The sequence below is a fragment of the Tympanuchus pallidicinctus genome, unplaced genomic scaffold (assembly GCF_026119805.1).
Source record: "Tympanuchus pallidicinctus isolate F22 unplaced genomic scaffold, pur_lepc_1.0 scaffold14, whole genome shotgun sequence".
Lineage (NCBI taxonomy): Eukaryota > Metazoa > Chordata > Aves > Galliformes > Phasianidae > Tympanuchus > Tympanuchus pallidicinctus.
The window spans coordinates 7,755,048-7,768,048 of NW_026294659.1; the positions used below are offsets into that span (position 1 = coordinate 7,755,048).

The 13,001-nt window shown below is 56.2% G+C and overlaps 1 protein-coding gene across 1 annotated transcript in view; it reads right to left on the reverse strand.

Annotated features, from left to right (window-relative positions):
• Positions 1-253: 253 nt before the first annotated feature.
• Positions 254-13,001, reverse strand: part of LOC128076524 (maestro heat-like repeat-containing protein family member 2B) — a 31,283-nt gene continuing 18,535 nt past the window's right edge. The window contains exons 2-32 of the mRNA XM_052674303.1: positions 10,536-10,772; positions 10,113-10,234; positions 9,839-9,961; positions 9,535-9,700; positions 9,279-9,377; positions 8,961-9,112; positions 8,452-8,595; positions 7,872-7,964; positions 7,560-7,629; positions 7,331-7,444; positions 7,172-7,245; positions 6,734-6,853; positions 6,481-6,588; positions 6,149-6,308; positions 5,982-6,022; positions 5,605-5,746; positions 5,428-5,480; positions 4,984-5,091; positions 4,601-4,720; positions 4,355-4,477; positions 4,064-4,219; positions 3,721-3,843; positions 3,331-3,410; positions 2,779-2,914; positions 2,570-2,662; positions 2,090-2,185; positions 1,799-1,922; positions 1,489-1,598; positions 894-1,046; positions 483-637; positions 254-346 (exon numbers count right to left, since the gene is read on the reverse strand). Coding sequence (XP_052530263.1) covers positions 295-346; positions 483-637; positions 894-1,046; positions 1,489-1,598; positions 1,799-1,922; positions 2,090-2,185; positions 2,570-2,662; positions 2,779-2,914; positions 3,331-3,410; positions 3,721-3,843; positions 4,064-4,219; positions 4,355-4,477; positions 4,601-4,720; positions 4,984-5,091; positions 5,428-5,480; positions 5,605-5,746; positions 5,982-6,022; positions 6,149-6,308; positions 6,481-6,588; positions 6,734-6,853; positions 7,172-7,245; positions 7,331-7,444; positions 7,560-7,629; positions 7,872-7,964; positions 8,452-8,595; positions 8,961-9,112; positions 9,279-9,377; positions 9,535-9,700; positions 9,839-9,961; positions 10,113-10,234; positions 10,536-10,772 — 3,647 coding nt within the window. The 3' untranslated portion in view covers positions 254-294. The remainder of the gene's footprint in view (positions 347-482; positions 638-893; positions 1,047-1,488; positions 1,599-1,798; positions 1,923-2,089; positions 2,186-2,569; positions 2,663-2,778; positions 2,915-3,330; positions 3,411-3,720; positions 3,844-4,063; positions 4,220-4,354; positions 4,478-4,600; positions 4,721-4,983; positions 5,092-5,427; positions 5,481-5,604; positions 5,747-5,981; positions 6,023-6,148; positions 6,309-6,480; positions 6,589-6,733; positions 6,854-7,171; positions 7,246-7,330; positions 7,445-7,559; positions 7,630-7,871; positions 7,965-8,451; positions 8,596-8,960; positions 9,113-9,278; positions 9,378-9,534; positions 9,701-9,838; positions 9,962-10,112; positions 10,235-10,535; positions 10,773-13,001) is intronic.

Below are 13,001 nucleotides of genomic sequence, written 5' to 3' on the forward strand. Positions count from 1 at the left end.
TGTGTGACCTAACCTAGGTGTTCCCAGCAGGGGGATTAGATTAGATGAGCTTTTGAGGTTTCTTCCAATCCCTGACATATGGTGACTCTGTGATTCTGTAACTGGTATGGAGAAGAGACAGCAGCTATTAAAATGAAGACTTGGTTAAAAAAAAAAAGAGTACTATTTATTAATTAATTAATTTATTTATGTATTTTTAATAAATGATACAATTTTTAAGCTCATCTTCCCTTTCTCTTTTCTCTTTCTGTTTCTCTTTCTGTTCTCTTCCTTTTCTCTTTTCGCTTCGCTCTTCTATCGGCTCCACCGTTGTAGACAAAATTCTCTTATTCTCCTCCACATCTCACTAGAAAAAGGAGAATCACAAGTTGTGACTAGGAAATTGCTGTGTTTCCTCCCGGGAAGCATTCCTCCTTACTTCCTCTGACAGAGGCAAGCTACAACTGGGGCTGCACCAACAGCAAAGGCAGGAGTGCCGATACCTGTCTGTGGGCCCAAGCAGCCGGGAGAAGTTGTCAATCATGACCTCTTTGTGGCAGCAGATGAGGATGACCACCGCCTGGCACAGGAAGGGCATGAACGTGCTGTGCTGCGCGGATGATGTGCAGCTGCGCAGGATGTGGAGGATTGGTAGCACCTGAAAGAAGAAGGGCAGAAAGAATGACTTGCTGCATCCTGGACTCTGCAGGGCCTAACGATGGACAGTCAGCACATGAGCAATGCCTGCTCCCTTGACATGCTGCCAAGGCCTGAGCCTAAATTGCACGCCAGCCACCCTGTCCAAGCCCTGGCTCTGCCCTCACGCTGTGCTTCTTTAGCACAGGAAGCAAATGGCACAAGGCGTAGTGCAACAGCCAGCGAAAGTCCAAGAGAGGTGGAAGAAAGTCTCTTACGTCCCGACAGATGTCCTTCCCGTACATCTGCAGAAAGGTGATCATCCACTTCCCAGCTGCACGCACGCGCATTCCTTTGCCTTTCCGCAAGGTCTCCTTGATGGCCATCAGGAAGTCAACGGTGCGTTCCAGGGGGAAGTTGCTGCACACCATCTGCAGAGAAAAGAGAAGCAGGAGAGATCTCATCACTGCTCTGCGGCAGCTCTTCAGAACAGAAAGCAGTCTTGAGGGCGTTCTTAGTTAAGCAGCTTGCCGGTCACTCAGGGGCCATCACAACGCTCCTGCTCTCCTACCCTGCTGTTTATACGGAAGGCGATTGAGCCTTCTCTCAGTTGCTCCACCCATGGTTTCTGCTTACATGCAAAGCCTACGTAGCAGCCACAGTCACACACACACACAGACACACCATGGAATCAGCTCCTTGCATGGGGGGCCTGAAGGGCAGACGTAGCTCAGAGCCTCCTGCTACTTGCTGAGAAAAGAGGTCTCAGGGTGACAGCTCATTTTGGAAATGGTATGAAAGGCTGGGGACAGCCTAGGGTCGTGCAGAAGCCTATGCACTGAGATGCCACCACCCCTTTTTGGGTCCACTTACCCTTGCCAGTTTGGATGAGGTCTGGAGCTGAGTGATGGAGCTGCAGTCATTCAGCCCCTCACACAGGCTCCCAGTGTCTCCTGTCTCGATGACTCTGTTGGCCGCCTTGGCTGGAAAGAGCACGGGGAAAAAGGGAAGTCATGCTTCTGGAAACAGAACTGCTTTCCATGGGGGAGAGACTGAGGACAGGGTGGGGACAAGAAGAGAGCTGTGCACAGTGCATCTCCCTCCTGTACACAGGGCCCAGCCCGTGGGGCTCTGGTAGCGCTGCGGAGGAGAGCACAGGGCTGGTGCATCCCGCTCTACTCACCCTGCATTCGGAGAAGGGAGCTCAGGCAGGTGGCGGCCAACTGGCGGGATGCGGGCATGGGGTCACACGTCAGCGGAGCCAGCAATCCCACCAAGGAGCCAAAGGACTCACAGGCATCTCCTCTCTGCAGGAATGAGAGGCAGGAACAAAGCTGTAGGCAGCCCCAGCTCTCCCTAGCTTCTCCTGCCCGTGCCTTCCCCATGCCAGCATGCACAGCTGGGCAGAGCTCGCCTTCCAGCTCAGGGGCACTGGGGAGGGAGCAGGGGGCATGCAGTGGGGCTCTTTACTCACCAGAAGCTCTTCACAAGCAGCCAGCAGCTGGGAGCAGGTCTGCAGGGCCCTGTTACGCTCCCACATGTTGTTTGAGGTCAGTGATCTCTGCAGGACCTGAAGCAGAGCATGTCTCACCATGGACATTTTTCCCTTCCTGCCATCCCTCTCCCTGTCCCTCTTTTCCCAACAGTTTCCCTCAGGTCCTGCCCTGTGGCTCCACGTGGACCCCCGCCTCACTGTGCGCTGACACTGCTGCTCCCATTTTCTGCAGATACTGCTGCCTCCTAACCCAGGAGCTTTTCCTCGGCTGTGCCCTACCAGGGGCTGGCTCCTGCCTTTCCCCCTGCAGAGCCCATTTCTCTGCCCATTTCTCAGCTCGCAGTGAGCTGGCCTGTTAGCAGGAGATTTCTCCCCCTTCGATCACACTCTCAGTCCCCAGATCTCTGTCCCTGCTATCAACGGGCACCATGCTTCCTCCCTTGCCCCACACGTACTCACCTGGACTATGTTCTGGAAGAATCCACGGATGGTCTCTGTCTCAAGCAGGACCACCATGAGCCGGCCCAGAGCTTTCAACGATGTCTGCAGAAGCTGAAAGCAGGAGAGGGGATTGAGGTGTGGCATCACGGCTGCTGCCGGAGCATAGGCCGTGTGTGCTGAGGTAGGGCTCTGACGCAGAGGTGGCCGGGAAAGTTACGGCAGGTTACCTGCAGGTACTGTGCTGCTTGCCGTGACTTCTTGATCTTCAGCATCATCTCTGCTGAAGGGTGTGACACAATGTTCTTGCAGCACAGAGCCAACATTTCACCTGCATCCTTGCTTCCTAAAGAGGGCTTCAGCTTGCTGACAAGAGGAACAAAAGGAAGAGAAAGCAGAAAGGGCCTTTACCACTGCTCTCCAGACTGGTGCAGACAATGTCTGAGATTCTCCCAGTCAAAAGCTGCAAAGCCAACACCCCCAGCCCGTGCTGCTGAGCACTGTCTTCAGTTCCAGCAGCGCCCGCCTCCTCCCTGGCAGCAGCGAACCACCTCCTGCTCTGAAGGGAAGAAGAGGCCCCAGGTCTCCCTTCTCTTCCGTGCCTGGGGACAGGAGTACCAGGCCTTTCTCCCTGCCCAGAATCTCAGCTTCACTGGCCACAACGGCCCAGCCATCTCTCATGTAGATGCAGCTCCTTACACCCTCCCCCCTCCAGGCCTTCAGAAGCTACCCTAAAGGGGGACCACCATCTGCCTTGCAAGCCTAGAGGCTCCCATCCTTACCTCAACTGCTCCAGGGCCAGAATCACCTTGAGGGGCACTGGGGAGACAGGGGTGCCCATGTAATACTTCTTCAGCAAGTCCTGCAAGTACCAGAGAAACATTGTCAAAGTGGGCAAGGGCCAAGAGAGAGCTCTTCTGCCTGGCCCAGAGACTGAAACAACTGCCACACACCAGCCCCATTGTTCCCACATTTCCCATGGAAGCACTGCAGGATGCAGCAGCTCCACAGCTGGTGGACCTAGCCCACTGCCCAACTGCTGCCTGCCAGCACCCAAGGTCCCCACCAGCTGGAGGCCTGTGGCTGAGGGAGACCTGCATGGTTCCAGGGATGGGAGCCTCATGGCACAGCCTGGAACTCCTCTGCAGAGAGCCCTGGCTCTAGGCACTCACCATCAGGATCTCCAGCAGCTTGCTCTTCAATGAGGGATTAAAGAAGGCGGAGCCACCCACAGCATGGACAGCAGAGCTGAAATCAGTGATGCTCTGCACCAGCGCGAGCTTGTTCTGCAAGTCCTGGGGCCCAAGAGAGAAGAACATTCTTTGAAGTGTGGGAAGGGTCAGTGGCTGCAAGGGGGACACATGGGGCAACGCTAAGGGAAGGGGTTGGATCTTCATCTGGGCACAAACCGTTCTGTGAGGGACCTTTGGAAAGAGAAGGCCCATCTCAGCATCCCCCCACATGGAAGGGCGGCAGCTGGGTGCTCTGACACCCTGGCAGACTTCAAGCTCTCACCTGGCAGCTGCAGCTGTACAGCAGCAGGATGTTGCCCACAATGTCTCCCTCCAGGCGGGCGAGCAGCTGCTCCTTGGAGGCTCGCAGTGCCAAGCTGCCATGGGCGAGGATGAGAGCGCTGCGTGTAGCCTGAGCTCTCGCGCTGTCCAGCTCCGTCTGTGTGAGGAGAAATGCCTTGAGACACTCGCTCAGCAGCCCCCAGTGCCCTGCGGTGCACCTGGGCTCCCAGGGCAGGAGCTGCTGTGAAAATAAGGCAGAAGAATGCCAAGATGGGAACCCGTAGCACTTTACCTTCTTGCGCCTGGAAATCCTCCCATTCCGGCCTTTGCACAGCCTGGACGCAAACATGGTGAGTGTGTCCAGGACTGTGTGGAAGTTGCTGTCAGCAGCAAGGCTGACAAGAGAGATCATTCCCTGCACAAAAGAACGAGGGGCAGTTGGCGCAGGCCTGAACCTACTGGCACGGCCCTCTGAGAAGCCTTGTGCCCCAGGGACAGAGCGGGGATGCTCACAGAGTTGGAGGAGAGGAGAGCTCACCTGGGCCTCAGATGGCTCCTCTGCATTGGATTCCTCCAGGTGCTGCAGCAGCTTCTGCTGGACATGGAGGACTTCCTTACAAGCTCCCAGAACGGTCCCCAGAGCCTTGTACAGGAAGGTCTGCGTGGGAAGGGAAGGAGTAAGCTGGGATGTGGCAGCAGCCTGACCTTACGGGAGAGGGCTAGATGGGAAGGACCCACACTCCCTGGGGGTCGCTGAGAGCAGCTGTGGAGCAGAGCTGTAGCCAGCCCCAGGCAGTTTGCAGGGAACCGCCCTGTGAGGGCACAGGCTGGGGAAGCAGCATGAGCAGCCCGTGTGGCAGAGCACCAGCCTCAGCCCCAGCCCCAGTTGGGCACTGCTGATTAGAGCCGCGGGGAACTCACCTTTTCTGCAGAGCTGCTGGCAGAGCTGCTCAGCCGCCGGCTCAGCTCGCAGCTCAGGGCCTTGGTCCAGGCCTCGTCCTCCACGACGTCCAGCGATGCCCTCAGGAACTGTTGGAGAACAGGAGAAGCCAATGTTCCCTTGCCCTTTGCCTCTTCCCGCGTTCCCAAGTCACTGCAGCCTTCTGGGGAGAGGTGCCTGGAAGAACAGCCCCTCTCCCAGCTCCCCCCACCATTCCCTCCATTAAAGCCACCTACTGCTCCTCTCCTAAGACCCCCCTTGGGCTTGGGACAAAGAGGAAGAGGCAGCGCTGCAAAGGCGAGCAGCTGCTCCACAGCAGCTTTTGAGAGGCTGCTCCTGTCCCGTGGTGGCTCGTATGGGAGCGGGGCTCCTTGTGGCAGGCAGGCAAGCATTTCTCTGCACCGTGTTTCTCCACAGTGCTGTACCTTTAGCAGACGGTGCTCCCAGTCTTCAGAGTTCGGGAAGCTCTCATCTTTCCCTGCACAGCAACAAGAAGCAAAAGAGCGTTGCTTGGAATCAAGCCACAGAAGAAGAGCTGCACCAAACCTGGCTTGGCTTGGGCACTCGCCCACTCTCCCTCTCCCTCCCCACCAGCATTTTACCTTCAAGATGCTGCAGCAGCAGGGGGATCTCAGCAGCCCACTTGGCCCCCACAGCTCTGTGGATCTTGCTGTGGAGGTTTTGCAGGAGCAGCAAGGCAGCGGCTTGGAGTTCGCTGCCTGCGGAAGGGCTCCCTGCCACCACCTGTGCGAGAGCAAGGAGAAACAGGGTCACTTCTGCTGCAAGAGAAGCGGCTTCCCCCAGAAGGAAAGCAGCTTGGCTCTGCCCTGATGGGCAAGGAGCAGCCAGTAGCTTGGCCCATGAGATTGCAAGCTAGGAAGAGAACGGCATCCCCAGGAGTGAGGCAGGTGCTGGCATGCTTGGCCATGCTGCTTCCTCCTCGGGGCTTGTGGCACCGGCCTCAGGAGCATCTACTTACCAGCAGACGTGCCAGCAGTGTCTGGGGAGTCAGCAGTGGGCCTGCGAGGAGAAAGAAGTGCTGAGTAAGACTCCAAGACGCTCTGTGCCCTGCCACGTGCACCTCTGCTCTCCCTTCTGGGTGCTAACATGGGTCAGCAGAGCTCACAGGGGAGCTTCTGCTCCTACCTTGAAACATGGAGCTGAGGAAGTGGGGATCCAGATCTTCCATGTCCCGCACCGTCAGCTCCCCTCTCTTGGCCAGGGCTTGGACGCAGCGGGAGACCGGGATCAGCATGCCGGTGTACTGGGCTGGCACCACGTACAGCAGCAGCCTTGGCCACAGGAGCTGTAGGGAACGAGGCAGTTGAGCATGTCAGCATTCCTGCCTCCGCTCAGAGATAAAGAGGACTCTGAATTTCCTTCAGAGCACGCTGGAGGACAGACCTGAGGTGTTGGAAGGGGACGAGGAACACGTGGTGCAAAGGCAAGGAGTGGCAGCAGGGCAGAGAGTGACTTACTTTGGAGATCCCTCTCGCAGAGACATCCAGTGACCCCAGGATGTCCATACACAGCTCTTGGAGGGCTCCCTCTTCCTGGGCTTCCTGGGTAGAAAGGTCTCTGGCTGCCTGCACAACAGTGGTGTTGAAATGCCAGTTACTCTCAGTTCTCAGGAGCCTCTCAGGAGGCTCAGGTGTGGCCCCACCGGTGCTTCTTTGCCAGCCTATGAGCTGCACAGGTCTTCCAAAGGAAGATGCTGCCCACTGTCCTTACCCTTCTTCCCGTGGTGCGGCTGAACTCACTGAAGATGTGCCCCACCACATCCCAGGCTGAGCAGCTCCAGAGGTTGGCACTGAGCAGATCCTCAATGAAGTGCAGCACGGCCCTCCTCACCTGCCAGGGGTCAATTGTGGGTGTGATTTTCCTGCTCAGAAGGCCAAGGGAAGCCACCTGCTCATCAGGTGCCCTTTGGGCATGAGCAGAGATGACAAAAGCAGAGGAGAAGAGGTGAGGGCCAGGCCTTAGCACCAGGCTGTGCACTTTCCATGCACAGCACAGGGACCCGACCGCTCCACTCTGCCTGCTCTCCTGACAGGAGCCATCGTGACCATGTGGTCGATGCCCCAGCACATCCCTGGTCACCCCAGGCCCTGCCGTATTGGCAGCAGCATCACCACCCTGACAGTGCTTTCCTTTCCCCAAACAGCTCACCCGGGTCCTGGGGTCACTGCACACACGCTGCACAGCCTCTGTAATCTGCGGCAGCTTCTCTGTCATCGCAGGCTCTGCAAGAGATGCACAGAAGCATGTGTGGAGGCACAACTCAGATGGCAAAAGGGATCCCTGGAAGTCGCGACCCGTGGTACTGACCATCAGAGCGAGCCAGAGCGCCGAGCAGACCCAGGGCTGCCACGCATCCAGCCTCCCACTCATCGCCCAGCTGCGACTGCAGAAACAGGACCGTTTCCTCTGGGCAGATTCGGGCTGCAGGAAGGAAATGCCATGCTGTGTTAGTGAGCAGCTCGTGCCCATTCGTGAGGTTACAGAGAGATGTATTGGCCAGAGCACCGGCAAGCATCGCCAGAGCTCCTCTCCTTACCCTGCAGCAGGATGCAGCGGGTCAGCTCTGCTCTGTCAGCCTCGCTGTGCTGCTTGGCGTCATCAAAGAGCTGTGGGAACAAAGTCCGTTTGGGAAAATCACATGAGCATTGAGGATGGAAAAGACACTGTGCTGCCAGCTCCTGTCTCCCTTGACACTCTCAGGAAGAGGACACACAGACAAAACTAAGCCTGCCCCACAGGCATGCAGGAGCTAAGGCTGAGCAGCCATCAGAGGCTCAGAGCTTTGCAGTCCTCCTGAGGCTTAGCCCAGAGGGAAACTGCTGTGCACACCAGGATAGGCTCCCCTTACCTGGTAGAACACGGCACTGGTGACGGCCAGAAACTTGTCCTTAGGGATGACAGACTGAACTCCTGGTAAGGCCTCCAGGAACATATGAAGGCTCTGCAAGAGACCAGCAGAGGAAGAAAGCGCTGAAGCCACATCTAGCTGCTTGGGAGCAGAGCAGAGGAACTGTTTCCCAGTGGTTTGTCTGCTGGGAGAAGCTCCCACACAGGCGTTCTTGTTTGTCCGTCCCCCCCAGCAGCACCAAGAGAGGCTCTCTGCTCTTAGCTGAGCCTTGGGGCTTGGGCATCATTTGCAGGCATTTCCCGCCCGCAGCCCTCTTCTCCCCCATCAGATTCAGGAGCCCCCGTGGTGGTGGTGAAGCCTCCCATCCCCAGGAGATGGGCACCAGTGACTCTTGGCTTCCTCCTGGCTCCTGTCCACATTGTTCCTTCCTGGACTGAAGAGCTCAGCAAGCCTCAGACTTCCCTTGAGCACCTTGTCCTTCTTTCTCCAAGGACTGCCCACCTCCTCCCTGCACCCCCCTGACCCCTTGTGGCACTTGCACGGGCCCCACGTCCACACCAAGCCCTGTGCAACATCTTACCTTGGCCACCCTGCAGGTGTCTTGCATCTCCTGACACGGGTGCACGAGCCAGAGGAGCCGCTCCCAGACGTGCTCTCGGGGCAGCTCCTCTTGCAGGAGGACAGTCATCATGGCAGTCACAGCCCCGAGAACGGCCTGTCTGTCCTGGAGAGGGATGGCAGAGGCCCAGCATCAAAGACTGAAGGTCTGCCCTTTCTACAGAGAGGGCTTTCTTTTTCCCTTCCCCTTCCCCACACCCCTGTGCCCAGCAGGACAGGGGCTCGCTCTCCCTGGGCAGGCAGGTTTTCCCCATACCCTCATCCCCTGCTCTCCCTGCCACAGTGCTGTGACTTGTGACTGCTCCCTGGCAGGGAGATCCAGCCCCAAGCACAGAGCCAGTTTGGGGCCCTTTGCAGAGCCAGCCCACACCCTCGCGACACCCCTCTGCTCTCAGCCTGCTGGGCACAGACAGAGCTGCCAACATGGATGCCCCAGCTGCCATCCCAGGCTGGGAATGCAGCAGTGCTCACCTCTTCCTCCTTGCAGTCCTGCCAGTTGCTGACCACAAAGAAGAAGAGCTCATGAAGATTCTCATACATCTGTTCTTTCTCTGTGGCAGGCCAGGGGCTGTGCTTTCCAGAGGACAAGTGAATCTTGACGCCATCCATCCATTGTTTCACAACTGAAAACAAACAAAGAAACAAACAAACAAACAAGTAATTAATTATAGAAAACAACAACAAGAACACAACAAAACAAAAGAAGAGAAAAGGGAGCCTGTGAGAGTCTGCAGCAGGGTGAGGTGCAAGGGCTGTCCCCAGCCCCCCTGCCTTGGGGCCGGCACTCACCAGCACAAGCAGTGCGCAGGGTCCGGCCACTCCTCACCCGGCCCACCACACTGCACAGGCCGGCCAGCGTCAGCCACACAAAAGAGATGCACTGCGGAGCTGCAGAGAGGAAGGAGAAGGGCACGGTCAGAGCCTCAGCAGGGAGGGAGGAGAGGCTGCAGAGCCCTGCACCCCCCAGCTCTATGCAGATCATGCGCAAGGGGAGAGACCCCTCTCCCTAGTTGTTATAGATGTCAGGAGGCTGAGGGCACTCTACCATAGATGCTGAAGAGTTTGCTCAGGGTGACGAGCACAAACTCCTTGCACATCTCCCGTGTGGCCTTCAGGTGGCCCTGGAGCTCGGCCATCACCATGGAGAAGTGAGTCCGGGCCAGAGCCACCAGGACATTGCTGGCAGCCATCCTCACGCTGTCCGTCACGCCCTGAAAAAGAGGCACTGGTGACACACGGCACAGGAGGCTGCCCGAGCCTTCCCTTGGAAGGGCTGAGCCAGCGCCGTCTGCCAGCAGAACAGCAGCACGGGCAGGCAGCTCCCTTTGCCTTCGGGAGTGAGCCCTCACCTGGGCTGCTGTCAGGTCCTGGGACACCTCAGCCAGCAGCCGGTTCACCACTCCGCACGGCGGGCGGCTGTCCTCTTCCCCCAGGACGTGCTCCAGCTCGCAGTACGCCTGCTCTCGGTCACCCTGGGGACAGGGATAGGTCACGTTTTGCTTTGCCCTTGTTCCCGGGGAGCCGCCCGCTGCCGCCCATCGCTATGCCGATGTGCTGCCGGGGCCTGGCAGCCACGGGACAAGAACCAGGGCAAGGACCGATGCTTGGATGTCCCCAGCTCACCTCCTGGTCTTGCAGGCGCTGCAGCAGTAAAGTCACGGCACAGGTGGGGACAGGGCTTTCCACCCTGCCTCTCTCCCCGCGACGTGTGCGTCTGGGCATGCAGCCCACACAGGCAAAGAGACCTGGAAGGAAAGAGCAGAGCAGCTGCCGCCGGTGTTGCTTGGAGCCAGGGCCAAGCATGCAGCCAGCTCTGGGAGGAACGCTCCTCCAGCCGCACAGCGCGGGGTGGGCTGAGCTGGCACGCGTGTGGCCAGTGGGGAGAGGGGAGAGAGCCTTCCCCTGGCTGGGGTACTGGGGAAAGCACAGTGGGCGGCTGCACTCAGCAGAGCAAGGACAGTGCTGCTGGCACGTCCTAAACAGGCATTGGAGGCACACACGTGCTCGGGCAGCACCACGGTGTCCAGAGAGGTGGAGGGACCTCACCTCGAAGGGCTCTCAGCCGCTCCATCACAACAGGATGCCTCCAGACAGACACAACGCTCTCTCTGGGTTCGCTTCCTGCGCGTCCCACAAGTGGACTGAGCCACCGCCCCCACCGCTGCCACAGGGGTGAAAGCCACAACTGTGACATCACAGCAAGGAGTGTCACCTCACAGAGCATGACATGCCCTGGGCTGGGTCCTGGGATCCTGTGATGGTGCCTGTTTTCTGTGTTGGTACCTGTTCGTGTAAAGGCTAAAGGCAGCTTAGAATAAACAGATCAGTTTGTTTATATTCGTTGTGTGGCACAAAGTGAATCTAGGATGAACAGTGGAAACATTTTTCATGTCTTACATTACAGTATCTTCAGAAGTCCCCCGTGAAACATATGAATATTAAATTGATATCAGTCACAACCTTTAAGTGATTATTCAAAAGTCGTGATTTGTGTGACTGAAACGGAAACCATTAGGCAACTGCAGCTGTGGTATGAATTTATGAAGATAGTTCTCAGATGAATTCCAGTATGTTTTATATTGTCTTAAACATTTCATGCAAATGCTCTCAGGAATACCTCGTATTTGGAAAGAATCCAACTCAGGAACAAATGTCATGATTTTAGATCACTCTTCAGTTGCAAAAAAATCGCTAGCTATTGACGTGTTTTCAATCTTGCATTTAACAATCAGCATAGGTATGATTACTCAGAGGAAAGCAATAACACGTAGCAGTAATAGGAACTATCACAGAATCACAGAATCACAGAATTATAGGGGTTGGAAGGGACCTCCAGAGATCATGGAGTCCAACCCCCCTGCCAAAGCAGGTTCCCTACAGCAGGTCGCACAGGTAGGCATCCAGGCAGGTCTTGAACATCTCCAGAGAAGGAGACTCCACCACCTCCCTGGGCAGCCTGTTCCAGTGCTCCGTCACCTCACTGTAAGGAAGTTCTTGTGCATGTTTGTGCAGAACTTCCTATGCTGCAGTTTCCAGCCGTTTCCCCTTGTCCTGTCTCCACTCACCACTGAAAAGAGTCCAGCCTCGCCATTCTGCCCCCCACACCTCAGATATTTATAGACCTGGATCAGGTCCCCTCTCAGCCTTCTTTTCTCAAGGCTGAACAGACCCAGTTCACTCAGCCTTTCCTCACAGGAGAGATGCTCCAGGCCCTTCACCATCTTTGCGGCCCTCCGCTGGACTCTTTCGAAGAGATCCCTGTCTTTTTTGTACTGGGGAGCCCAGAACTGGATGCAGTACTCCAGGTGAGGTCTTACCAGGGCAGAGTAGAGGGGGAGGATCACCTCCTTCGACCTGCTGGCCACGCTCTTTTTAATGCACCCCAGGATGCCATTGGCCTTTTTGGCCACAAGGGCACACTGCTGGCTCATGGCCAACCTGTCATTCACCAGGACACCCAGGTCCTTCTATCTCCGCAGAGCTCCCCTCCAGCAGCTCATCCCCCAACCTGTACTGGTGCATGCAATTATTCCTCCCCAGATGCAAGACTCTACACTTGCTTTTGTTAAACCTCATCCGTTTTTTTTCTGCCCAGCTCTCCAGCCTGTCCAGGTCTCGCTGAATGGCAGCACGGCCTTCAGGCGTGTCAGCCAATCCTCCCAACTTCGTATCATCAGCAAACTTGCTGAGGGTGGCCATTATCCCCTCATCAAGGTCATTGATGAAGATGTTGAACAAGACCGGACCCAGCACCAACCCTGAGGAACACCGCTGGTTACAGGCCTCCAACCAGACTCTGCACCACCAACAACGACCCTCTGCGCTCTGCCAGTCAGCCAGTTCTCAACCCACCTCACTGTCCACTCACCTATCCCACACTTCCTCAGCTTTGTTAAAAGGATGTCGTGGGGAACAGTATCAAATGCCTTGCTGAAATCAAGGTAGACTACATCCACTGCTCTCCTCCCATCCACCCAGCCAGAGACAACATCATAGAAGGCTACCAGGTTGGTCAAGCATGACCTCCCCCTGGTGAACCCGTGCTGACTACTCTTGATAATCTCCTCTTCTTCCAGTTGTCTGGAGATGACATCCAGCACCAGCTGTTCCATCACCTTTCCAGGGACAGAGGTGAGGCTGACTGGCCTATAATTGCCTGGGTCTTCCTTCTTGCCTTTTTTGAAGACCGGGGTGACGTTGGCTATCTTCCAGCCATCTTCCAACTATACTATATGAAATCATGGAATGAAATTTATCTTTACAGTTTCTGTTTAATTGAGATTCTATATATACCACTTAAGAAAGCAGTACAAAACATTCATTGCTCCAGTCAAACTGGAATTTGTCCTTATGTACTGCATTATTGCTGACAAATAAGAGACAGTGCAACAAAACTGCAGCTATGGAAACATTCGAATGTCTGTTTACTTCTTTTGATTGAGGCTTCTTATAAAATTCTGGAAGTATAGCATCAGATACGATCTTCATTTGGACAGGTGACGGGACGAGGGG